This window comes from Leguminivora glycinivorella, chromosome 16 (genome assembly GCF_023078275.1).
Source record: "Leguminivora glycinivorella isolate SPB_JAAS2020 chromosome 16, LegGlyc_1.1, whole genome shotgun sequence".
Classification (NCBI taxonomy): Eukaryota; Metazoa; Arthropoda; class Insecta; order Lepidoptera; family Tortricidae; genus Leguminivora; species Leguminivora glycinivorella.
Window position 1 is genome coordinate 3,339,529 of NC_062986.1, and position 26,244 is coordinate 3,365,772.

The 26,244-nt window shown below is 39.8% G+C and overlaps 1 protein-coding gene across 1 annotated transcript in view; it reads right to left on the reverse strand.

Moving 5' to 3' along the window:
* Window positions 1–26,244, reverse strand: part of LOC125234486 (phospholipid-transporting ATPase ABCA1-like) — a 61,763-nt gene that overhangs the window by 2,879 nt on the left and 32,640 nt on the right. Inside the window, exons 16-29 of the mRNA XM_048140746.1 lie at window positions 23,705–23,760; window positions 23,212–23,324; window positions 18,264–18,407; window positions 16,102–16,186; window positions 15,844–15,926; window positions 14,269–14,482; window positions 13,052–13,273; window positions 11,731–11,853; window positions 6,031–6,237; window positions 5,231–5,328; window positions 3,499–3,640; window positions 3,101–3,217; window positions 2,242–2,372; window positions 547–694 (exon numbers count right to left, since the gene is read on the reverse strand). Of these exons, the coding sequence (XP_047996703.1) occupies window positions 547–694; window positions 2,242–2,372; window positions 3,101–3,217; window positions 3,499–3,640; window positions 5,231–5,328; window positions 6,031–6,237; window positions 11,731–11,853; window positions 13,052–13,273; window positions 14,269–14,482; window positions 15,844–15,926; window positions 16,102–16,186; window positions 18,264–18,407; window positions 23,212–23,324; window positions 23,705–23,760 (1,883 nt within the window). The remainder of the gene's footprint in view (window positions 1–546; window positions 695–2,241; window positions 2,373–3,100; window positions 3,218–3,498; window positions 3,641–5,230; window positions 5,329–6,030; window positions 6,238–11,730; window positions 11,854–13,051; window positions 13,274–14,268; window positions 14,483–15,843; window positions 15,927–16,101; window positions 16,187–18,263; window positions 18,408–23,211; window positions 23,325–23,704; window positions 23,761–26,244) is intronic.

Sequence of the window (26,244 nt, forward strand, 5' to 3'; positions counted from 1 at the left end):
GAAATATAAATCGCTCGCGCTATCATCGCGTCTCTTTCATTTACACTCTCTTTTGTTTGTTTTGCCTTACGATCTGCGACTTACACTATCTAGTGTTATTTTATGATAATTCTGCAAATGATGCGATTAAGCTTAATAAAAAAAAAAAACTGTCTTGTTTGGTAGCGCTGTAGGTGAAGCGCTGGTGGCCTAGCGGTAAGAGCGTGCGACTTTCGATCCGGAGATCGCGGGTTCGAACCCGGCTCGTACCAATGAGTTTTTCTGAAATCATGTGCGAAATGTCATTTGATGCCAGTCGCTTCTCGGTGAAGGAAAACATCGTGAGGAAGCCGGACTAATTCCAATAAGGCCTAGTTACCCTTCGGGTTAGAAGGTCAGATGGCAGTCGCTTTGGTAAAAACTAGTGCCTACGCCAAATCTTGGGATTAGTTGTCAAAGCGGACTCCAGGCTTCCATGAGCCGTGGCAAATGCCGGGATAACGCAAGGAGGATTATGAACTGTCTTGTTTGGTAAAAAAATAATTTCAGAAGCAAATCGATACGTACCGACTTCCTCAATCCATGAGTTGGAGACGGTGGCCACATCCTCGGCGTGTAAGCCTCGCAAGGTGAGCAGCAGGGCGAGGTTCTGGCGGCCCGTCAGGAAGTCGTCCAGCCCGCCGAACTGAGGGCAGTAGCTGAACGTACGCATGTACTGGGGACAAACACTTGAATTAATTATCTATTTGGTTATATAACAATTTGTAGCCTGGCAAAAAAGGGTAGAAAATAATAGGGGCGCTACCGTTTAAACCGTTTTGCTTTTGGCAACTATTTTGACACTTTTCTAACGGTGCTGTTACACGGGCGACACAATTGCCAGCAATTGACAACATTTCATATTTTTGAGTACTACTTTTTATTGTTTGGTTTGAAAGAACTCAATACTAAAAGATACACGTATTTTTTTATTTTTCCAAAAACTGTTATTTTAATGAGAAAATCCCTTCTTATTACTACTTCGAGCAGAAAGAGCGTAAGTTACAAACGTCAAGACACAGCTTTATGACGTCACATGTGTTGTTTCACACCCCTAAGTAAACGACAAAATCATTTCTATAAAAAAAGTTTTAACAGTCAGCTTAAACAGTCACATATCTGACTGTCAAGTGTCACTGTCAACCAATAGTGAATGACTACGAACCATAGACTAAGCTATGAAATGTTTAATATCTTTGCTACGAACTGTGATAAGTGTCACTGTCAAACTCAAGTGACATCCCAACTGGAAGATTTTTTTGTTATAGATAGTGGCAGCTCTAAATCAGCTATTTGACGTCACTTCCCCTATAAACTATTTTTAAGATTTTTTATACTAAAAATACGGAAAAGAAATTAAAAAAAATTATTTATGTGATCTACAAGCGTATATCTCGAAATGAAAACATTGAAAATTTTGAAACGTTGTCAATTCAGCAGCCAACGCGGCAATGGTATGTAAATTGCTGGCAATTGTGTTGTCCGTGTAACAGCACCGTAAGTGCGTTTTCACATTATCCGATCCGATATCGGATGTCGGACCGATATCCCATACATTACAGGCGCCATCTTGGATTTTTTCCATTGAAATCCTTCCGACATCCGATATCGGATCGGATAATGTGAAAACGGTGTAAGAGAACAGTTAAGTGTTGCTATGATAAAATGTGTGTGTGATGTCAATGACAATGTCAAGTAAATAATCCCGTTGTAGGTCATAACGACTCAATTTTATGCGTCGAATAAACCCGTATTTGACGCTGACGCTGTCCCATTGGACAGTAGGCCTTCTGAGATCCGTGGAACATTAGGAGTTTCATTAGTCGTTATTCTGCTTTATTGTTTTGTTAACACAATAATTCAATTGACTCAACATAAGAAACAACAGCAGTCCTTGAGCTCTACAACCCTGAGGTACAACATAAGAAAAAAGTGTACGATTGAAGCTGTTTTTCCCGTGTTCTTACAGTTAACTACGCAGCAAGCATCGGGACGCATATTTATTTATTTTTACTTTAAATGCACGGATACGTAAATTTCGCTGTAAAAAGTGAAAGTTGGTCTGCCAAGAGTTCCTTTCTTTTGCCACGGTGCGCGCTGCGATCGATTCGTGGTTCTCCCATCATCTACTTTGCACCCATTCCGAATTTTCGTTAAGTACACGAATCTGTCAGTTCCATAAAAAATAACATATTTTCCATTCTTTTTCTAACTAACACTTACCGCATTTCTATCGTTCGCATAGTGTCCGTTGGCGAAAATATCTCCCCCCGTTGGGCAAGTGAGACCCGTCAGCATTCTGAACGTCGTCGTTTTGCCCGCGCCGTTCACTCCTAGTAGGCCGAAACATTCACCTGGATAATAAAAAATGTATGATAAGTATAATTCACTGGATGGTGGGAGGGGTAATGATTAATTTTCCTAATATCTTTTAAGCATTTTGTGCGTGTAACGCAATTAAATTATTTGAAACATTTCGGTCGACGACCGGTCTGGCCTAGCGCGTAGTAAGCCTGCCTGCTATGCCGCGGTCCCGGGTTCGAATCCCGGTAAGGGAATTTATTTGTGTGATGAGCACAGATATTTGTTCCTGAGTCATGGATGTTTCTATGTATTAAAGTATTTGTATATTATATATATCGTTGTCTGAGTACCCGCAATACAAGCCTTCTTGAGCTATCGTGGGACTCAGTCAATCTGTGTAAGAATGTCCTATAATATTTATTTATTTATTTCGTATGGATACATTAGAAGTCAGTATCATCGTGAGGAAACAAGGCATTTTTTGTGGCGCCATATACTTTTTGCACGTTCTTAGGCGATTGCATTTTAATGTATGGGATGGTATCTTTTAATATTTAATCTATGGTTTAACTTACATACGTTACGTAAGATAACATGGCGCAGTCGGTAGGATAGCAGTTCATAGCGACTACTTTTTATAGCGTATTTTATGAAATTATAACAATATTTAGCACCCATAAGTATCAAATGAAAGGGGATTTCGGAATTGTTAGTAATATTTGTTTATAAATTAACCTCAGAGCGGTCCATATTGGAATTACACTTCTACTCTACTAACCTTTCTTAACGGAGAAACTAACGCCCTTGACAGCGAAGAAAGGTTTCCGTTTGCAGCACCCCGGGTACAACTTCTGTACGTTGTGGCACAGGATTGAGTCCGTGATTTGCTGTTTAGCTGCAATATCAAAAGATTTATGACGTGAATTCTGCCCTTAAGCCAAATATTGTAGAAAATAACATAACTCTCCTTTATTTTATTCACGGGCTCTTTTAATCAATTTTCATTAATTCAATTTTGACAAACTGAAATGCATGTTTTACAATGTTGTGTGTCATAATTCCGTTAGCATTAATCATGACGACACTTTACATATCCCCCTTCTTTACCTATCAAATTTAGGGGCATACACAAGGTACATACATAAACAATGAATCCTTGCCAGAGTTATGACTTACGTAGTTGTATAGCTTTTTCCACATAAGCTGTCTCAGCGCGCGCCATGGGGTCTCCGAAGCGGCGCGGAGGTCGCACGCCCCGCGCTACTATCCGCGCGTATACGCGCTCCAGAAAACCGCTGTCCGAGAGAAGCGTCAGTACCTAAACGTGCAAGTTAAATCATTTTATTATGAACTAGCTTTTGCCCGCGGCTTCGCTCGAGTTAGAAAGAGACAAAAAGTAGCCTATGTCATTCTCCATCCTTTCAACTATCTCTACTTAAAAAACCGGCCAAGTGCGAGTCGGACTCGCGCACCGAGGGTTCCGTACAAACCTGCAAGGTTTACAAAGTTCGTTCATTACGACAATCGAGTCATAATATATATTTTGTAATGTAACTAAAAATTTAAGGTTTTCGGAATTTTTCCTTTATGTGTGCTATAAAACGTTGCTTCATGCCAAATTTCAAGATTCTAGGTCGACTGGAAGTACCCTTTAGGTTTTGATTCCCTTGCGAGTACTTGCGAGTTTCAAAATATGCAGCTTAAATTGCTGTTTCTTTTGATTGCGTTGACATAGAAGTTTGATTTTGTTACAGCTTAAAGGTATTATAGACCTGAGTATTTGGTATGAATTTCAATTTAATACCTCTACGCGTTTATGAGGAAATGGGTAGTAAGGTTAAAATTATTAAAAAAAAATATATTATGTGATGTAACTAAAAATTTATGGTTTTCGTAATTTTTCCTTTATCTATGCTATAAGACGTTGCTTCGTACCAAATTTCAAGATTCTGAGTTCACGGGAAGCACTCTGTAGGTTTTGATTCCCTTGCAAGTGTCGAAAATTTGCGGCATAAACGGCTCTATCTTTTGATTGCGTTGGCTTAGAAGTTTGATTTTTTCACAGCTTCAAGGGACAGTAGACCTGAGTAATTGATATAAATTTCAGCTTCATACCTCCACGCGTTCCTGAGAAAAAGGGTCTTGACAGACGGACGGACGGACAGACGGACAACAAAGTGATCCTATAAGGGTTCCGTTTTTTCCTTTTGAGGTACGGAACCCTAAAAATCACGTCAATTCGTAGTTCCGTTTTGCCATGAAAGACGGACAAACAAACATACACAAACATTCCCATTTATAATATTAGTATGGATGATTTTCAGTTTTAATAGGACAAGGTGTATCTACGTACTTCCGTATGTCCGATAGCACTAGTTAGAATTCTCACGTATATGTGCAGAAAGAAATCTTTTAACAAGTTTATAAAATGTATTTAAGAATCTTGTCAAAATACCAATTCAATTCAATCTTGTCAAATTTCACCACCCCCTTTCTTCCTGTGGGTGTCGTAGAAGGCGACTGTGGGATATGGGTTAAATTGTGGCGTAGACGAGAGGCTGGCAACCTGTCACTGCAATGTCAGTTTCGTTTTCTTTCAACCCCTTATTTGCCAAGAGTGGCACTGAAGCTTTAGTAGTTTCATGTGTTCTGCCTACCCCTTTATGGGATACAGGCGTGATTGTATGTATGATTGTATGTATGTATGTTGTCAAAATACAGGTTGATGAAATCAACTCCTAATCAGATAATAGTATACTACTAAAATATAAGACAGTATGAACAATTTTTCGAACAAGTTAACACTGTATAAAATGCCTATTAGGAAATCGATAAATAAATTTTAATTGTATTACACTCTTCATTAGAATGACTTCTATAAAAACCCCCGCTTCATGACGATACTCACAAAATACGCGACAGCTTGCAAGGCCAGTATGAGCATCGGCCAGCCAGCGGCGTCTTTCATCGCGAAGTAGCTCCACGGCTCCGAGCCGGGAGACGAATCTAAGACAAAACATCGTTACAATTTCATAGGCAAAGATGAAACATGAGTTACAATGGTTGGCGTTGTGAAATAGGAGGAAAACGAGCTTATGGATCGCCTGGGGCCCATTTCTCGAAGCTACAAGTTACAACTTACAAGTGGTTGTCAATGTGTAATATGATAAGTTGGAAAGAGACTTCCGCTTGTAACTTGTAACTTTCAGCTTTGAGAAATAGGCCCCTGATGGTAAGCAACCACCGCCTTTAATGAAGACCCGAAACAACCAGAAGGGTTTTAGGTGTGTTACCATCTTTATATAGGAGTACGCTTTAAGAAGGTTTGAAGGTGGTATTGACTCAGAAATACCGCAGGCGGCAGTTCATTCCAGTTTAGTTATACGAGGCACAAAATTTCTGGACGTATTTGCAATATTTGCATAAGGCCTGCTGTGAAAGTATATGGCGCTATTAGCCCGTAGGAATTTGAGGATTTTGTACCTGTATTTTGTAAACACTGTAAAGTGACAATTTCAAAGGCTTTCCTATGGATAATCTAAAATATAACAACTTACTACAACATATAGAGCCGTCAAAGTCGTCAGGGCCGACCAAAGCCGGGCACCTATCTCTATTCAGATTGCAGAATGTATGTGGCGCTGGCAGCGAGTAAAAAATGTATGTGGTTTACCATTGACTAAAAAAATCTAAGAAAAAACAACTTACTACAACATATAGACCCGTCAAAGTCGTCAGGGCCGACCAACGCCGGGCAGCGGTCCCTATTCAAGTTGCAGTACGCATTGGTTTGCGCGGCAGAGGCTATTTTCACCAGGCCCGCTGTGAATGTGTGCGGCGCTAGCACCGCGTAGGGAATGGTGAGGAGTTTGTACCAGAAGCTTGAAGACTCAGGGATGTTGGGGGTTATTTGACCTGAAAAAGAAAAGTTTGTCGATTACTTTTACCTGCTGAAAATGTATGGATTGAGTTTTAATTAAAACTCAGAGTAAAAATTTACAACAATGACAGGTAAGACTCTCCTTTGGCCCCTAATCTATAGTTTGTACTTTTGGCTGTTGAAGAAAGTGTAAACAAACCCGAGCTGTCAAATTTGAGGGTTGTTTATTAGGTAACGTTCGGTTCCTGAATTTTTTTTAAATAATTGAGTCACTACTATTTTCCATTTCATTCCACTAACATGTTGTTTCGTTTGATTTGACGAAACATATACATCTTAAATAAATGTCATATACAAAGAAAAAGTGACCAAGGCCTCCAAGTGTTCCGATCTGGAATTGAACCAGCGTACTCCGTTAACCGGACGAATGCCTGTAAAACCACTCGACCATCGGATCACGAAAGCAAGGGTCGAAATTTCCAAGTATATGACACAATAGGCTACTTGACCCTTTTTTAACGTCTATTTTATATTATTTATTACTGTCCAATTAACCGAAAAAAATACTACCATATTTTATTACGACTTGAAAACCACAAAAAACATTTATAAAGTTTACTTTAACTTAATTAGGCAAAAACATCATTATTCATTAGCCATGTTAATCTATAGATTACGCGCATGACGTAAATCGAATTGAACTCAAAATTTTCTGACATTTAAGTTATGAGGCATAAAGTTCATCATGTCAGTGATTGACTCGACATTAAGTTAGGTTCTATGACGTCACTACACGTCTGACAGCGTTTTCGGTGGCCAAAGTTAAAAAAATATTACACACATTTTTCAGTCGTCGCGAGCGCATCGTCGTTGTCGCGCGTGTTAGACTGCAGCGTCCCGGCGTCGCTAAACTATTGTGACAATGGCTTCGAATGTAATTAAATGTACCGGTTGTAATCTAATAATTAGTGAAGTTTTGGCTTTTGTGAGAAATAAAATGGATGTAATGAGTGAGAACAGTCTAAGTCAAATATGTGTGTCGGCGTTTACATCAGAAGACATACGCGGCGCTAAGAAACTACTATACGATTCAATACCAGCAGAGAAACGTATCAAGATTCGGAAAGGCAATGGAAAAACACAGCGTGACATTAACGACATAATCACCTTAATGAAACAGACGGATCCTGAGTTTATTCCGATTTTCGTTGCCCGGGATCTTCAGAAACTGCCTCCGATCACGTTCGATCATGTGGATGTAACGCGACTACTTAAAGATATTTTAGTTTTAAAGAAGGAGGTACAGATGGTTCAAGAACGCTGCGTGTCCATCGATACATTTCAAAAGTTAAAAAATGAGGTTAATGACCTAAAATTATCGACATCGACTGTTTATCAAAATGACTACAATAATGTGAATACCAGGCGTGGGAATTACATAAACCGCAACTGCAATTATGACAGCGGACCTATGGGACTGAAACATATCTCGGTATTAAACTCAAATAATTGTAGTTCGTTAGTAAATAGTCCCGAACAGCCGTTAGAAACATCAACACATTCATATCGAGACGTATCTACCTACAGTGCGAGTCAAAGTAACGAACAAAACAAACAAGCGGCCAGCGATAACGGTGATGTGACTTCAATACCACGTATGTTAAACCAGTCTACCAATACTGCAGCCGCGATGAGTAAGGACGGTGCGGTTGCGCTGCCAAAATCACCTATGTCGCACGAGGCGAATGCGCATGCAAATGTACCTATGTTACACTCGGGTTCACAGACAGCGCGCGCAGATCAGCGAATGTGCACTAGTGATTCGAGACAAACAGATGATGCGCGCGCAATAGCAACAACGTCACATGCAAACTTATCGAGTGCGCATTCAAACAACACACGAATGTGCGCGGGTGTATCTCAACCTGATTTTCAAGTATCTTTAGCTGAAAAACTTAAAATGCCGGGTCAATGGAAGACAGAAAACCCTTCAGAGGAATGGACATTAATGCAGCGTAAAAGATTGAGAAATAGGATTGTGGGAAAAATTGGGAAAGGAGTTACTGAAATTAACGGTAAATTTAAAGCGGCCGACATCAAGATTCCGTTGTTTTTATACAATGTTGACAAGTCCACTAAGGAGGAGGACATAACTGCGCATGTATACAATAAGGTACGAATTAATGTTTCGCTGCATAAATTGAATTTAAAAGTTGACAAAGGCTACAATGCCTACAAAATGCTTGTGCCTAAAAGCCAGCTGAACACTTTTCTTAGTGAGGATTTTTGGCCAGAAGGAATATTGTTTAGGCGTTTTGTTAACTTCTCAAAAATGCCTAGAAATAGCGAAAGTGAACTAAATGACCTCGATATCGTACAAAATGGATAGTGCTCAACTAAATAATAACTGCATATTTATGTCATTTAACTGTAAAGGTGTATCTCGATCAGTAGACTGTGTTCGGGCACTCTGTGAATCAGCTGACGTGATTGCACTACAAGAAACGTGGCTCTTGCAGCACGACATACCCATGCTCGGTACAATTAATCCCAATTTTGCATACTTCGGCAATACGGCGGTGGACTTATCAGCGGGCGTGCTGCGGGGTCGTCCGCACGGAGGAGTAGCGCTTCTTTGGCGTAAAAACCGGTTTCCGTGCGTTTCAATTATACAGTGCAAAAGTGTTAGACTAGTGGCTATAAAAATTGTTATGTCTAATAGATCCATGTTAGTGTTTTCGGTGTACATGCCTAATGACGAGAGCGAAAATTTAATTGAATTCACGAATTGCCTAAGTGAAATGTATGCGATCATAGATAACGAACATGTGAACTTGATTTATTTATTAGGCGACTTTAATGCTCATCCGAATACCGCTTTCTATAATGAATTATCTATTTTTTGTTTAGAGCAACAAATGTGTATAATTGACTCAGACCTCTTGCCATCGGACTCGTACACATATGTGAGTGATAGTCACGGATGTAGACGGTGGCTTGACCACTGTGTGGTGTCAGCAGCGGCTAGACAAACAGTTATGTCCACCAAAATACACTACGATGTGTACTGGTCCGATCACTTTCCCATAGAGATTGTATGCAATTTAAAAAATAGTGTGCCAATACTATGTGAAAATTCAAATACAAATGGTAATATGTTGAAGGGGATAATATGGGGGGAGAGAGAAGCATTACAAATTAAGGAATATGTAAACATATGTAATAATAAGTTGAAAGACATTGACTTTCCTAGAGAACTGGAGGCATGTTGTGACAAACTATGTAATAACAATTCTCATAGGAAAATCATTGATGAACTGTATACTTCTATTACGGGGGCACTAATTAAGGCCTCGGTTGATAGCTTTGGAGGAGAGCGGCCTAGAAGGCGAGGTTATGTAACCGGCTGGAATAAATATGTCCGGGGGGCTCACTTGAAGGCGCGGCTTTGTTTTCAGGAATGGTGTGCACAAGGGAAGCCTAAATCTGGTAGCTTATACGAGGAAATGTGCAGTTCCAGGAAAGAATTTAAAGCCAAACTTAAGTTTTGTCAAAACAACAAAGACCAAATTAAAATGGATATAATTGCTTCACACCATAAGGCAAAGAACTTCGCACAGTTCTGGAAATCCACTAATAAGGTAAACTCCCGAGTGAGCCCACCGGCTAGTGTCGAGGGTATCAGTGAGCCGGGGGAGGTAGCCAACCTCTTCATGAATCACTTTAAAGTGCCAGCTCTGCCAGTCGCCGCAGGTGGGCAGGTGCTCAATGCTGAGAGTCGCACGCCTGGTGACAGCCCGATCAGAATTACGCCAGCAGAAGTGTCTAAGGTGATCCGACAGATGACAAGAGGTAAGTCGCCAGGGCACGACGGTCTCAGCATTGAGCATCTGCAGTACGCAGGTGTTCATCTTCCGAGAGTCCTTGCTATGTTTTATACATTTTGCTTACGTCACAACTACTTACCGGACGATCTCATGAAGACTGTAGTCGTACCCATCATAAAGAACAAAACCGGTGATGCCTCCGACAAGTCCAATTATAGGCCAATTTCTCTGGCTACTATCTGTGCCAAGGTATTAGACAGTGTGCTTAATACCTATATGAACAAGTGTATTAACCTGCATGACGCCCAGTTCGGGTTCCGGCCGGGCTTGTCAACTGAATCAGCAGTTCTGTGTCTTAAGCACACTGTTAGGTACTATACCGAGAGAAACACGCCAGTATACGCTTGCTTTTTGGACTTGTCGAAGGCATTTGACCGGGTGTCATACCAAGTGTTGTGGAATAAGTTGTGTGTGGGCTCGAGTTTACCAGCTGAAGTTATAAATATTTTAAGATACTGGTATGGCAACCAGTCGAATGTAGTTCGATGGACGGGGGCGTATTCTGACGTTTATAAAATGGAATGTGGAGTTAGGCAGGGAGGGTTATCTTCTCCTACTTTATTCAACATGTACATTAACGGCTTGATTGAGGAGCTCAGCAGCGCGGGTGTCGGATGCTCGGTCGATGGTTGTTTTGTTAACAACATCAGCTACGCAGACGACATGGTGCTGCTGAGCCCTCAGTCAACGGACTCAGGATTCTGCTTGATATATGTGACAGGTATGCTGTGGCCCATGGACTACAATATAATGTAAAAAAGAGCGAGGTATTACTGTTTAAGTCTGGCACTAAAACATATCCCATTCCGCCAATAATGCTAAGTGGTTCTCCTCTTCAAACAGTCACTAAATTTAAATACCTGGGACATTGGGTCACAGATACTCTAAGAGATGACGCAGACATAGAAAGGAGCGCAGAGCGCTGTCGGTGAGGTGTAATATGCTCTCTCGCAGGTTTGCACGTTGTTCTACACAGGTAAAAATAACTTTGTTTAAAACATACTGCCAAACTTTATACACGTGCAACCTGTGGAGTGATTACACTAAAAAGCCTACAGTGCTCTGCGCGTCCAGTACAATAACGCCTTCAGGGGGATGTTGGGCCTGCCCTGGCGCTGCAGTGCGTCAGGAATGTTCGCCGCCTGGAGGACGGACGGCTTCCACGCCGTGATGCGGAAGCGGGTGGCGTCTCTGTGCGAGCGCGTGCGAGGCAGTACCAACACTCTCCTGAAGGTGATTGCTGAGAGGGTGGACAGCCCTATCCTCACGCACTGGATGTCCTTGCATCAGTCTAATTGTAGCTATACTTTCTACTAACGTATATTTAGTTTAGTTTTTAAGTTATTACTAACATAATATGGATGTGTGTCCGAAATAAATGCTTTCATTTCATTTTCATTTCATTTTAATCGAAAATACGTAGCCACCATACACTTTTAATACCCAAAATCTATAAAAATTGGTTTCTTATGTCAAGTACTTTAACTTAATTAGCTAACTTTAACTAAATTAACAGGAAACAATCATTTCTTGTGCCAAATTCGATAAGAATCTAGTAGCCTATTACCGAAGGCTTATGGCGCCCCCGGCCATAACACACATACACAGCCGTGAGTTTATCTATTCTTAAATAATACTTACTGAATAGAAAAGCGATGATGACGAGGACGGTAGAGGCGGCCGTGTAGCTGAGCAGCGTGCTGGCCAGGTACGCCAGACCCAAGAATGCTAGAATACCCAGTACCAGAAGCACGAACAGCGCCCCTGAGAACAATATTTAAAATAAAATACTCGTATCGTAAATACTGAGGAGACTTACAGACGTTAGACTTAATTGTCGTCACAAAACTGACAGCGAGTTCATTGTTGTTAACAATTGCGTAAGTTAACAAATTCTGAAAATGACCATACTCACATATGAACCGGGCTGGTCAAACGTACTACTCGTATCTTTATCGACAGCGGCTGCCAGTATACACACAGGCAGCACACACGCGACCTAAGCCTGTAGCAGTTGTGCTACTAATGTAGCCGTCCAGTGTAATGATCGAGGTGCGCCGGCCATCACGTGAGAGCAAGAGACACAGAGAATGCGAACACTGGGAGTAACAGAGACAGCGCTATAGGTAGGTATACTTACATATAAACCCTGGCTGGTCAAACGTGCTGTCTTTATCAACAGCGGCTACCAGTATACACACAGGCAGCACACACGCGACCAAAGCCTGTAGCACTTGTGCTACTAATGTAGCCGTCCAGTGTAATGATCGAGGTGCGCCGGCCATCACGTGAGAGCAAGGGAGACAGAGAATGCGAACACTGAGAGTGACAGAGATAGCGCTATAGGTAGGTATACTTACATATAAACCCTGGCTGGTCAAACGTGCTATCTTTATCAACAGCGGCTGCCAGTATACACACAGGCAGCACGCACGCGACCAAAGCCTGCAGCAGTTGTGCTACTAACTGCACCGGCCATCACGTGAGAGCAAGGGAGACAGGTAATGTGTACACTGAGAGTGACAGAGATAGCGCTATAGGTTGGTATACTTACATATGAACCCTGGCTGGTCAAACGTGCTATCCTTATCAACAGTGGCTGCCAGTATACACACAGGCAGCACACACGCGATCAAAGCCTGTAGCAGTTGTGCTACTAACGTAGCCGTCCAGTGTAATGATCGAGTTGCGCCGGCCATCACGTGAGAGCAAGAGAGACACAGAATATGTACACTGAGAGTGACAGAGATAGCGCTATAGGTTGGTATACTTACATATGAACCCTGGCTGGTCAAAAGTGCTATCTTTATCAACAGCGGCTGCCAGTATACATACAGGCAGTATACACGCGACCAAAGCCAGTAGCAGTTGTGCTACTAACTGCACCGGCCATCACGTGAGAGAAAGGGAGACAGATAATGTGTACACTGACTGAGATAGCGCTATAGGTAGTTATACTTACATATAAACCCTGGCTGGTCAAAAGTGCTGTCTTTATCAACAGCGGCTGCCAGTATACACACAGGCAGCACACACGCGATCAAAGCCTGCAGCAGTTGTGCTATTAACGTAGCCGTCCAATGTAGCGAGCGCGGTGCACCCGCCATGACGTGAGAATGACGCGCGCCTGTCAGACGCTCAGAGCAGGGAAGCTTCGAGAATGTGCACAGGTAGAAGAGGACCACTGTGAACAAATACATGACATGTTGTACTCCACATTTCGATCGAAAAGTTGTCAAAAAACTTGTTAATGGAGGCTACTTTTCTGCTAATTTAATAGGCTTCATTTTAAGAACTGTCAATAGTTACTTGTTATACAAGGGTGCAAAGTTGTATTTTAACGCCGAGTGTGAAATTTAAAAAAGAGCAAGTGAAAGGCTTCTATAGTTGAACGAGCGAAGCGAGTGGTTCGAGAATAGAACCCTGAACTTGCGAGTTTTTCAACACACGAGAATTAAAATACATTTGCACCCGTGTGTAACACAAAACTTTTCCCCTCACTATAGCGAGGAAAGTACAACGCAAAAAACGCGTTTATCACTGCTTCCAGTAGTTCCACAGGTGGTAAATCATCTTCATCACTAGATTCACCCACTTTTATTAATTTTTCCCCTCACTAGCTCGGAAACACGTGTTTTGTCCTTTAATACTAGCGGGTAAAAACGCATTTTATCCACTAGTGGGTAAAGTCATTTGACCTTGAATAAAGTCAAATTAACTGCTTTAAAATTGATAAAAGTAGGTGAATCTAGTAATAAAGATTATTTTTACCACCTGTGGAACAACTGGAAGCAGTGATAAACGCATTTTTTGCGTTGTAGTTTCCTCGCTATAGTGAGGGGAAAAGTTTTGTGTTACACTCGGGTGCAAATGTATTTTACTTCTCGTGTGTTAAAAAACTCGCAAGTTCAGGATTCTATTCTCGAACCACTCGCTTCGCTCGTGGTTCAACTATAGAATCCTTTCACTTGCTCGTTTTTCAATTCCACTCTCGGCGTTAAAATACAACTTTGCCCCCTTGTATAACAAATAACTATTAAAGCAGAAAATTTGACTATATTCAAGATTAAATTACTTTATCCACTAGTGGATAAAATGCGTTTTTACCCGCTGGTATTAAAGGATAAAGCACGTGTTTCCGAGCCAGTGAGGGGAAAACGAATTTAAACGGTTTGTTACCCATAGCAACATTGCAGGTCCATATAAACTTTTGTTCATTTTGCTTCGGTAGTTTAATCTTCTCTTGAAAAGGCACGAAGGCGCCCCGCAAGGGATGATTTCTAGTAGTAATGGTGTGTACATTTTCTCCTGTTAATAGTCGAGTGCTGAGCGCGTTGGTCAGTAGGTTGAGAGCGACGGGCGCGGCGTGACGGACTGTGGTTGTGTAGAGAGCCTGGTAGAAGTATTTAAATAAATAAATTTTATAGGACATTCTTGCACAGATTGACTGAGTCCCACGGTAAGCTCAAGATGGCTTGTGTTGCAGGTACTCAGACAACGATATATATAATATACAAATACTTTAATACATAGAAAACATCCATGACTCAGAAACAAATATCTGTGCGCATCACACAAATAAATGCCCTTACCGGATTCGAACCCTGGATCGCGGCGTAGCAGACAGGGTCACTACGCGCTAGGCCAGACCGGTCGTCAAATCGTATTTCATCAGTAAACATGTCCGCAGACGTCAAAACGTCCCTTTGTTCCACCCAGACAACCAAGTTTGACCACTGGTTAACTAGACGCACTATTTCTTCCGCGGAGATAACCAGTTATGTGAGTGGAAGTCTAATTTCATATTCATAACCGAATTTAGCTAATAGTTTTTATATTAAAGGAAAAAAATGGAAAAATTTACGCTTCCGGCGGGACTTGAACCCGCACCATTTTTGCAATCCGTGCAATGCTCTTACCAATTGAGCTACGGAAGCCACGCCGGACTTCGCAAATCTTTCCATGCCTTTCCTTTTGTACATTTTGTAAATTTTTCCATTTTTTCCTTTAATATAAAAATGTTTAGAATCGTTAGCAGACGTTTCTGCTTAATAAAAAAAAAAAATTAATTTAGCTAATAGTTGTCTAGCGGGAAAGTATCATCCGCGAAGAAAACTAGTTGTCTGAGAGGAATTGTTCTTCCACGTTCGTAACCGAGTGTGATAAGGTAGTTGTCCAGGGGGAATGTATTTCCGCGTAAAAAACTGGTTAACAATATGGAATAAGAGTCCTTGAAGATAACCGAGAACAAATCAAAGCTTGTACCTAGCTAAAGATACATGTGGCATAGTAGAAACATATCGATGCTATACATCAACTAACTCAACCTCGTTTCTGCAGCAATGATTTGATAGAAATGTTTTCTTACACACTGATTTTGGGTATTTTTGCCATCAAATAATTAAATGGAATGGCAAATTATTTTTTCTAAGAAACTAGCGTTTTAACTCTACCGGTTATCGAGTTATTAAAAAAATAAAAATAATTACTGAACACGTGTGTGACAGCCTTTACTACTTCTCAATGTTATTTGTTTTGACATGTGCCGTCAATCACTTGACACTAATTTGAATATTATTCTTAAGGGTCTCTCACACTAACTAATTCATTTATTATGTATGAAAACGATATATTTTTTTTGCGAATTTAACTAAAAGTGATATACAAGGTGGTTCCTGATAACGAACCTAACGACATGTCGAATTTAACGGAAAACAAAAAAAAAACAAGGTGTATAAAACTTTAAAAACTTACCTTAATACCTGTGTCATTGATCTCGATCCCCACAAGATATTTATTATACTCGGCAATATCCGCTTTTCCGATCCGAATTATGGCTGTAACAAATATATAAAACATAGATATTGTTTTTTTATGTGAAATACTACAAAAGACAATCATTTACTATGCCAAATTCGATATGAGTCTAGTAGCGTATAGTGCGAAAACGACGGCCTGACTTGATACTGGCCTTTATCACACGAGTGAAAGAGAGAAATTGAAAGAAAGTACCATCAACGACATCCGGGACTTCCTCGAAATGCACTCCCTTATAGCCCTTCTGCAGCGTGTTGAGAGTATTCTTGTCTACGTTAACCTGGAATATAGTAAGATACGTTAAGAAATAGTACATTACGATACAAGTGCGAAAAAAAGGAAGTTCGAAACGAGTGGCGATATATTAAAACACGACCGAAGGGAGTGTTTTAAATCGACACGAGTTACGAATTTCCTTTTCGCACGTGTATCGTACGACGTTTTTCAGTACAGATGAGCCTCCGAAGTTTCGACCTGGCATATAATGAACCACTTCTCGCACTAGTGCGTAAAAAAAAACACCATCTGTACTGAAAAAACTATTTACAACCTTTTTAAAACAATAATTTTAACAATAAATGACTGACAATTGAGGTAGCATCGAAAAGGATGGTACTCAGTATTAAGTCAAAGTATCTTTTAGATACCTTGCAATATCCAATTGTCCAAAACTTTGCGCGAGACACACAGTACAAAATGCAAGCGCGGATCCAGCTTCGTGCCCAGGGGGGGGGGTCACGTGGTCTATTTGTATGGCCAACTTAGGCTCCGGGGGGGGGGGGGGGATCCGCGCATGACAAAATGTAAGTTTATATTTAAGATGAGGAAAAACTTGCTAAAACTCTTATTAGTAGCAAATTTTATCTATGCTTTCATAGAGAAATATTATACCCTTTTTGATGTGAATGAGCTAATTGTACAATAGGAGCGTCTATCCCTTGTAGTGTGTGATTAGATTTGTGTGGGTTCTTGAACTTGCGACAGGCGTATTCAATACAAATCGCTCGGCATGTCCGATCTCCTTCCTATCTATATCTGTGGTATATAATAGTGTTACATACCAGCATACGGCGCTGTGCCCTAGCCGAATAAAGGTCCAGGCTCATTGGCACGCTGGCGGCCGGTTTCTCGGTCACATCCACACCGAACGGATTGTTGTCACAGAAGTTAACGCACAGAGTAGTCACTAACTATAACATGAGTATATAACAGTGTTGTGTAACAGCACACGGCGCTGTGCCCTAGCCGAATAAAGGTCCAAGCTCATTGGCACGCTGGCGTCCGGTTTCTCGGTCACATCCACGCCGAACGGATTGTTGTCACAGAAGTTAACGCACAGAATAGTCACTAACTATAACATGAGTATATAACAGTGTTGTGTAACAGCACACGGCGCTGTGCCCTAGCCGAATAAAGGTCCAGGCTCATTGGCACGCTGGCGGCCGGTTTCTCGGTCACATCCACACCGAACGGATTGTTGTCACAGAAGTTAACGCACAGAGTAGTCACTAACTATAACATGAGTATATAACAGTGTTGTGTAACAGCACACGGCGCTGTGCCCTAGCCGAATAAAGGTCCAAGCTCATTGGCACGCTGGCGGCCGGTTTCTCGGTCACATCCACACCGAACGGATTGTTGTCACAGAAGTTAACGCACAGAGTAGTCACTAACTATAACATGAGTATATAACAGTGTTGTGTAACAGCACACGGCGCTGTGCCCTAGCCGAATAAAGGTCCAAGCTCATTGGCACGCTGGCGTCCGGTTTCTCGGTCACATCCACGCCGAACGGATTGTTGTCACAGAAGTTAACGCACAGAATAGTCACTAACTATAACATGAGTATATAACCAGTGTTGTGTAACAGCACACGGCGCTGTGCCCTAGCCGAATAAAGGTCCAAGCTCATTGGCACGCTGGCGGCCGGTTTCTCGGTCACATCCACACCGAACGGATTGTTGTCACAGAAGTTAACGCACAGAGTAGTCACTAACTATAACATGAGTATATAACAGTGTTGTGTAACAGCACACGGCGCTGTGCCCTAGCCGAATAAAGGTCCAAGCTCATTGGCACGCTGGCGTCCGGTTTCTCGGTCACATCCACGCCGAACGGATTGTTGTCACAGAAGTTAACGCACAGAATAGTCACTAACTATAACGTGAGTATACTTATATAACAGTGTTACATACCAGCACACGGCGCTGTGCCCTAGCCGAATAAAGGTCCAAGCTCATTGGCACGCTGGCGTCCGGTTTCTCTGTCACATCCACGCCGCACGGATTTTTGTTCACAGAAGTCAACACACAAAGTAGTCACTAACTATAACGTGAGTATATAATAATATTACATACCAGTACACGGCGCTGTTCCCTAGCCGAATAAAGGTCCAGGCTCATTGGCACGCTGGCGTCCGGTTTCTCGGTCACATCCACTCCAAAAGGATTGTTGTTGGCCACGGATGTGAACGCCCAGAGGAGTAGCGTCACGAACGCTATCTGTAATGAAGTTTTGAGTTAATTTTAGTTAGACCAGCTTCTGGATATGGTGGGTTGGTCAATTTTAAGATTTCAATAAAAGTTCAAAACATGTTTTTATCTAAACTTTTTTCTCTCTGTCTGTCCCAATACCCTCATAGGCTGCATGATCCTAAAAAAATGTAATCTTAAAATTTGTTTAAACCGTATAATAGACCCAGAGCCCAGGCCCGCCAGACCTTCCTCAAATTCTCAAGGATGAAACTTTGGGACAATGTAGAGTTCATATCGGCGGTTAATGTGTGCATATTTTCTAGTTCGGCCCATCGGCCAATTTTTTACTATCAAGTGATGAAGGTGAAAAAAAAAAGTGCTTACTTTCCTTAAATTCTCAAGGCTGATTTTTATATATGTGTTAGAGCACGTTGTTAGAAATTGGTTATCATCAATGCCAGACCGTTTCCGCCGGCCATAACTTTTGCCAGACGCGACAAAATTGGCAAAAAACGACTCTAACTTACCTCATTTTCTCAAGCCTGATTTTGGTATATGATACGCAGGGACCTGTAACCAGACCGTTTTTAAGCAGCCAGACCAATCGGATGGACCCAACCATCCGCCAGACCGACTTAAAGTTTCGATATGAGCATTAGTAGAATTGAAATATTCTGGGTCTATAAAAGCTAAAAACTTGAATTTTCTACATTAAGCTACGTGTATATTGTATACTTGACGTAATAAGCGACTTTAAAAAATTTTACTTCTAAGGAAATAAAAAAATGAAAGTTTATATGTGGTGCAAGATTAATTTTAAGCTATGAATTTTATTTACACTGCGTAAGTACATGTGTATTTTATTATAAATATAACTTTTACCAGACGCGACAAAGTTGGCAAAAAACGACTCTAACTTACCTCATTTTCTCAAGCCTGATTTTGATATATGATACGCAGGGACCTGTAACTAGACCATTTGTAAGCAGCCAGACCAATCGGATGGACCCAACCATCCGCCAGACCGACTTAAAGTTTCGATATGAGCATTAGTAGAATTGAAATATTCCGGGTCTATAAAAGCTAAAAACTTGAATTTTCTACATTAAGCTACGTGTATATTGTATACTTGACGTAATAAGCGACTTTCAAAAATTTTACTTCTAAGGAAATAAAAAAATGAAAGTTTATATGTGGTGCAAGATTAATTTTAAGCTATGAATTTTATTTACACTGCGTAAGTACATGTGTATTTTATTATAAATTTAAAGAAGAAAAGTAAATTAAACTTTTTTTTCGGTCGTCGAACAAGGTGGTTTAAAATTAGTTTTAAGATCGATCCTTTTTAATTTGTGGGCGAGGGACCTCACACTATGTATAAAGGCACTATGTGTATGTTGCATATAATGTCAAATCCCTCGCATACTACAAAAGTTATTTATATATAAGTTCAGTTAAAATGAGGTGGAAAGTATAAGTGTATATGTTGTGTACACACGTAAAGTATTCTAAACTTTTTATAACGGCATACATGTATTTGAAGAATGCCAAAAATTTATTCGTGTCTGAAAATTCAGCATCTCCGACATGGGTTATAACGGGGTTGATGATGTTCGTATTGAGTAGGTACAAATGTTTAAACTTCCTAAACTTGTAATTCTAAAGTTCGTCACTTAGGTATGTTACCATGTTTTGTAGGAGAAAGGAAATTCGTTTAGAATACCGTTGTAACATTGATTGTTTACTTCTTTGAATTGAATATTTAATTTATAATGCACTGCACCAATTTGTTTTTTCCTTGTTTACGTTATTTATAATATAAAATTCAATTCGTTATTCAAGTTTTTAGCTTTTATAGACCCGGAATATTTCAATTCTACTAATGCTCATATCGAAACTTTAAGTCGGTCTGGCGGATGGTTGGGTCCATCCGATTGGTCTGGCTGCTTACAAATGGTCTAGTTACAGGTCCCTGCGTATCATATATCAAAATCAGGCTTGAGAAAATGAGGTAAGTTAGAGTCGTTTTTTGCCAACTTTGTCGCGTCTGGTAAAAGTTATATTTACTTATAATAAAATACACATGTACTTACGCAGTGTAAATAAAATTCATAGCTTAAAATTAATCTTGCACCACATATAAACTTTCATTTTTTTATTTCCTTAGAAGTAAAATTTTTGAAAGTCGCTTATTACGTCAAGTATACAATATACACGAAACTTAATGTAGAAAATTCAAGTTTTTAGCTTTTGATAGACCCAGAATATTTCAATTCTACTAATGCTCATATCGAAACTTTAAGTCGGTCTGGCGGATGGTTGGGTCCATCCGATTGGTCTGGCTGCTTACAAACGGTCTAGTTACAGGTCCCTGCGTATCATATATCAAAATCAGGCTTGAGAAAATGAGGTAAGTTAGAGTCGTTTTTTGCCAACTTTGTCGCGTCTGGTAAAAGTTATATTTATAATAAAATACACATGTACTTACGCAGTGTAAATAAAATTCATAGCTTAAAATTAATCTTGCACCACAAATAAACTTTCATTTTTTTATTTCCTTAGAAGTAAAATTTTTGAAAGTCGCTTATTACGTCAAGTATACAATATACACGTAGCTTAATGTAGAAAATTCAAGTTTTTAGCTTTTATAGACCCGGAATATTTCAATTCTACTAATGCTCATATCGAAACTTTAAGTCGGCCTGGCGGATGGTTGGGTCCATCCGATTGGTCTGGCTGCTTACAAACGGTCTAGTTACAGGTCCCTGCGTATCATATATCAAAATCAGGCTTGAGAAAATGAGGTAAGTTAGAGTCGTTTTTTGCCAACTTTGTCGCGTCTGGTAAAAGTTATATTTATACTAAAATACACATGTACTTACGCAGTGTAAATAAAATTCATAGCTTAAAATTAATCTTGCACCACATATAAACTTTCATTTTTTTATTTCCTTAGAAGTAAAATTTTTGAAAGTCGCTTTTTACGTCAAGTATACAATATACACGTAGCTTAATGTAGAAAATTCAAGTTTTTAGCTTTTATAGACCCGGAATATTTCAATTCTACTAATGCTCATATCGAAACTTTAAGTCGGTCTGGCGGATGGTTGGGTCCATCCGATTGGTCTGGCTGCTTACAAACGGTCTAGTTATAGGTCCCTGCGTATCATATATCAAAATCAGGCTTGAGAAAATGAGGTAAGTTAGAGTCGTTTTTTGCCAACTTTGTCGCGTCTGGCAAAAGTTATGGCCGGCGGAAACGGTCTGGCATTGATGATAACCAATTTCTAACAACGTGCTCTAACACATATATAAAAATCAGCCTTGAGAATTTAAGGAAAGTAAGCACTTTTTTTTTCACCTTCATCACTTGATAGCAAAAAATTGGCCGATGGGCCGAACTAGAAAATATGCACACATAAAACGCCGATGTGAACTCTACATTGTCCCAAAGTTTCATCCTTGAGAATTTGAGGAAGGTCTGGCGGGCCTGGGCTCTTGATCTATAAGGCTCCCACAATTGTGTATAAAATTGTTATAAATAATGGTAAGTTACACCAATACTACAGTACAATAAAGAGTACTATCGTACAGTATGGCTACTCCCGCTCCCCACTGAAAGTGCCGCCCACCCCCTCGGTTACCTGACAGTCACCGCCTATCAAAAACGCGAAAAGTCGACCTGTCATATCTCACTCATACAAGCATGGCATGCGTTCACCTACACGAGCTTAGAATGTGTGCTTGGAACGCGCCTCTTTCATGTTATATTTGATCGCCAGTGTCCGAGAGATGATGTGCCAATACAATAAGGTATATCCGAGTAAGATCAGATATAGGGTAAGCTCATATGCTCGCAATTGCTGCCTAAATAATCTTATACTATTAAACGAGCAATTCTTGTATAATAAATATACAAGAATTGCTTTTTGCCTGCAATTTATATATACCGACGATCTCGGAAACCGCTCTAACGATTTCGCTGAAATTTCTTATGTGGGGGTTTTCGGGGGTGAAAAATCGATCTAGCGTAGCCTTAGATCCCGGAAAACGCGAATTTTCGAGTTTTCATGAGTTTTTCTTTCGCGTTTGTAAACGTAAAATATGGTCCTTAATTTCGCCGCGCGCGCATCGATTCCGCTTAGCTCAGTCGTAAGAGGTCGGTCTAATGTACGCAGATAGATCGTAGGTGTCTGGGTTTCTAATCCCGGCCAGAAATTAAGTTTTTGTTTTTGTCTTTTTGTTGTTTTTGTATTTATAAGAGTTTTTTTTTATCTAAAAACGTGATATATTAAAATAGAACCGAGCGAAGCTCGGTCGCCCAGATATTGATTAATATAGTGCGAATGAAGTATTCTACTTTTATATGATGGCTCTTCTAACCAAAGCGCCGAAAAATAATCCGGTCTTATGCGGGTATATCTTACAATACAATACAATTATACCAATGGTGTTAATCCTAAAGCAATAATTATTATAAATACAGTACTTATAGTCCTCCTCATCGGTTTCGATGACGACGACCTAAGCAAATTATGAATTACTAGCTTTTGCCCGCGGCTTCGCTCGCGTTTGAAAGAGATAAAAAATAGCCTATGTCAGTCTCCATCCCTTCAACTATTTCCACTTAAAAAATCACGTCAATTCGTCGCTCCGTTTTGACGTGAAAGACGGATAAACAAATAGACACACACACTTTCCTATTTATAATATTAGTATGGATTTTGCCTGTTATGAGCTCTTATGTAGCTTGGCCAGGCGGAACATGGTCTTATTTACTCTTTTGCAGACGTTACAATAGAGTTGGCCAGTACATAAATATAGTACTTACAATGCCCACGAAAGACAGCAGATTCGATGTGACGTATTGCCACTGCCTCAGCAGTAGAGCTGCGAACTGCCGAGCGTACAATGCTGGCCCCTTCACTGTTCCATGGACGGGCTCTACGCGGAAATACGAAACATAATACATTAAAACAAACCTTCTGTATAATTTGATTAGCTATATGGGTGAATCAACTTTTTCTTGCCTGTTATTGCCATGGTTACGGTCCCCTGAGTCACGCTGGTTTTATGCAAAATTAGCCCTTTCCTTAATTTGCCACCTACAAACAAGGACTACATGCATGCTTGCATAATTTCAGTAGCATAATTTTGCGAAAAACCAGCGTGACTCAGGGGACCGTAACCATGGCAATAACAGGGAAGAAAAGGTTGATTCACCCACATACAAACATAATAATCATCAAAGTGGTTTGTTACAGAAAAAAATCGTTGAATCTGATTAAGGAAAAACAACTTTTTACTCATAAGTATTGAATTACCTGTCGTGGTGTTGTTTGGTTCCTCCGTATATGCTGGCTTGTCATCGCTGCACAGCCTGAAACCATCATACTTTTTAAAAACCACTAGTGTGAGTAAATGTAAAGTTTAGGAATAGACTTGTAAATATTTTTTGTCACTATGTAACTAACTCTAAAACACTACATTGAGTGTGTTTTTTCCTATTCCTATAGTATCAATTTGCAGCTTAGATCTTGAGTCTTCAAGCGATGCTAACAATAGGCTACTTGCCTCCTAGTTAAATTAGCTTCTTTTTAAGAACTGTCAAAACGAATTTGAACGACTTGCTAATATGGAATTTATATGAAATCGAATTGAGTGACGTCACGGTCAACTCAGTTACTTTATATATTTCTACCTGACTTATTAAATGGAAATTGGATTTAAAAATAACTGCTGTCCACAGATGTCATATATACCATAGATCAAGCAAACGTATCTACTTAGCGTGTCAAATGAACTCAGTGAAATCCACTGAGTTGTCCGTCTTTACTCGCAGCTTGCAGCTTACGGGCGTCAATTTTTGTAAGTTGAAGTCAACCAAAACATAAAAAATGCCTCGTTATGTATGAATTTTTTGAAACGAACGTTTCTAAACAAAGGTATTGTTCCTTTTGTGTTGAGCGGGAGCTTCTGTATTTGCACGCGCTAAGACAACAAGAAGCAACTGTATCCTGATAATTGTAAGGTTCAAATCTGTACAGCAGCAAATTTGAGATAGATTATTTTGGAAATGTGAAGCGATAGACCACACCGCTATAGGTGCGAAAATACAGCGTTTCTAATACTTTGATACTTGGTGGTGGTGCTGTAAGTAATGAAACACGTATATTATCACTGTTATTTTTTATTAATGATTTTGTTAACAATCAACAATTGTATATAGCAATATATAAATAGTAATTACATAAATATTAGGTACAAGTCTTGATAAATAAAATAACATAAATAACTAAACAAACCGTAAACCGTATTTATAACAAAACATAACAATGGCGGTCAGATTGAAAAACCTTATCAGTGTTTATTGTCACTTTGCGATGACACCTTAAGGTGCCAGGTGCTTATCAACCTTTTAATCGTAGTTTCGCTGTTTAAACGTGTTATTTTTATTATACAGACTGACATATTACCGATGATTATTATAACTATATGTACTATACTTACACCATCAAGTATCAAAGTATTAGAAGCGCTGTATTTTCGCACCTATAGCGGTGTGGTCTATCGCTTCACATTTCCAAAATAATCTATCTCAAATTTGCTGCTGTACAGATTTGAACCTTACAATTATCAGGATACAGTTGCTTCTTGTTGTCTTAGCGCGTGCAAATACAGAAGCTCCCGCTCAACACAAAAGGAACAATACCTTTGTTTAGAAACGTTCGTTTCAAAAAATTCATACTATACGTGATATTCAATTGCAACAACACAAAAATTATGAACAATCAAGAGCCTGAGACATATTTAAAATTACAGGCAAGAATCAACTTCAGTACAAAATTTGACACGCTCGGCCCCTATACAAATATATGAATTTGTTTCTTCTATCTAAATTGAGTTCTGTGCTGCTGTCCATGTTTTTCTTATAATTATCTGATGCTTTATTTCGTGCATGGTATTGGCAGCGTGCAAAGCGGGTGGAGGGGGTAGCTAAAACGATCACAGCGCTCACTACGGCCAAAATTTACATCTTAGTCGCTGACTTGCGCTGTCAAATCCATATTGCAGTAAACATTTTCATATCGTTTTTGAGATAAATTTAATACGGGCCCAGTAAAATTTGTTATGGCGAATTGTAATAACTCCAAGAAAAGTAGCGACTAAATTCTAGCTATTTCCAAGACCGTGGTGGAAACGAAACCACCGTTTAAGTGAATAGTTGCTGTAAGAAGAAAAGTGTCGTCCAATCTCTGAAGTTTTACTTAAAATGCGTAATCATTTGATACAAGTATTGAATTGAATTTTCGGTGAATTTATAGTGCAAATTTTATTGGAGGTAGAAAAGCCGACGTGGAAACCAATCCCAGTTATGTTCGAAAATCATTTTATTTGTTTCCTCATCTGTGCTCCTGTTTACAAATCGAAACGGATTGACGAAAATGCGTAAATATCGAGGTTTCAATGGGAAGAAGGAGCACGAGAACAATAGAAGCAGAAGCAGTCCATCCAATGAAGGCTTATCACATTTTAAATAAAATTCCTGAGAACTTATTTCATCGCATTCATGATTGTATTTGATGTGATATCTGTTAAACCTCCAATATTTTCAAGTAAATGAAACAAGTTTTTGTAATGTATATTATAATTAAACGTTATTATAGCTAGTTTGTTTTTATTTTACAATAAACCCTGTACCCTGCAATGATATTTATAATACCTACAGTTAGCTTAAGTATGAAAATGACAGGATAGCAGTGAACTGATCAACTATTTCAAAAGCCAATGATTTATTTAAATACTTTATTGCACATAGATACAAATGGTGGAAAAATGTCTTCAATCTGTAGAAAATGCCCAG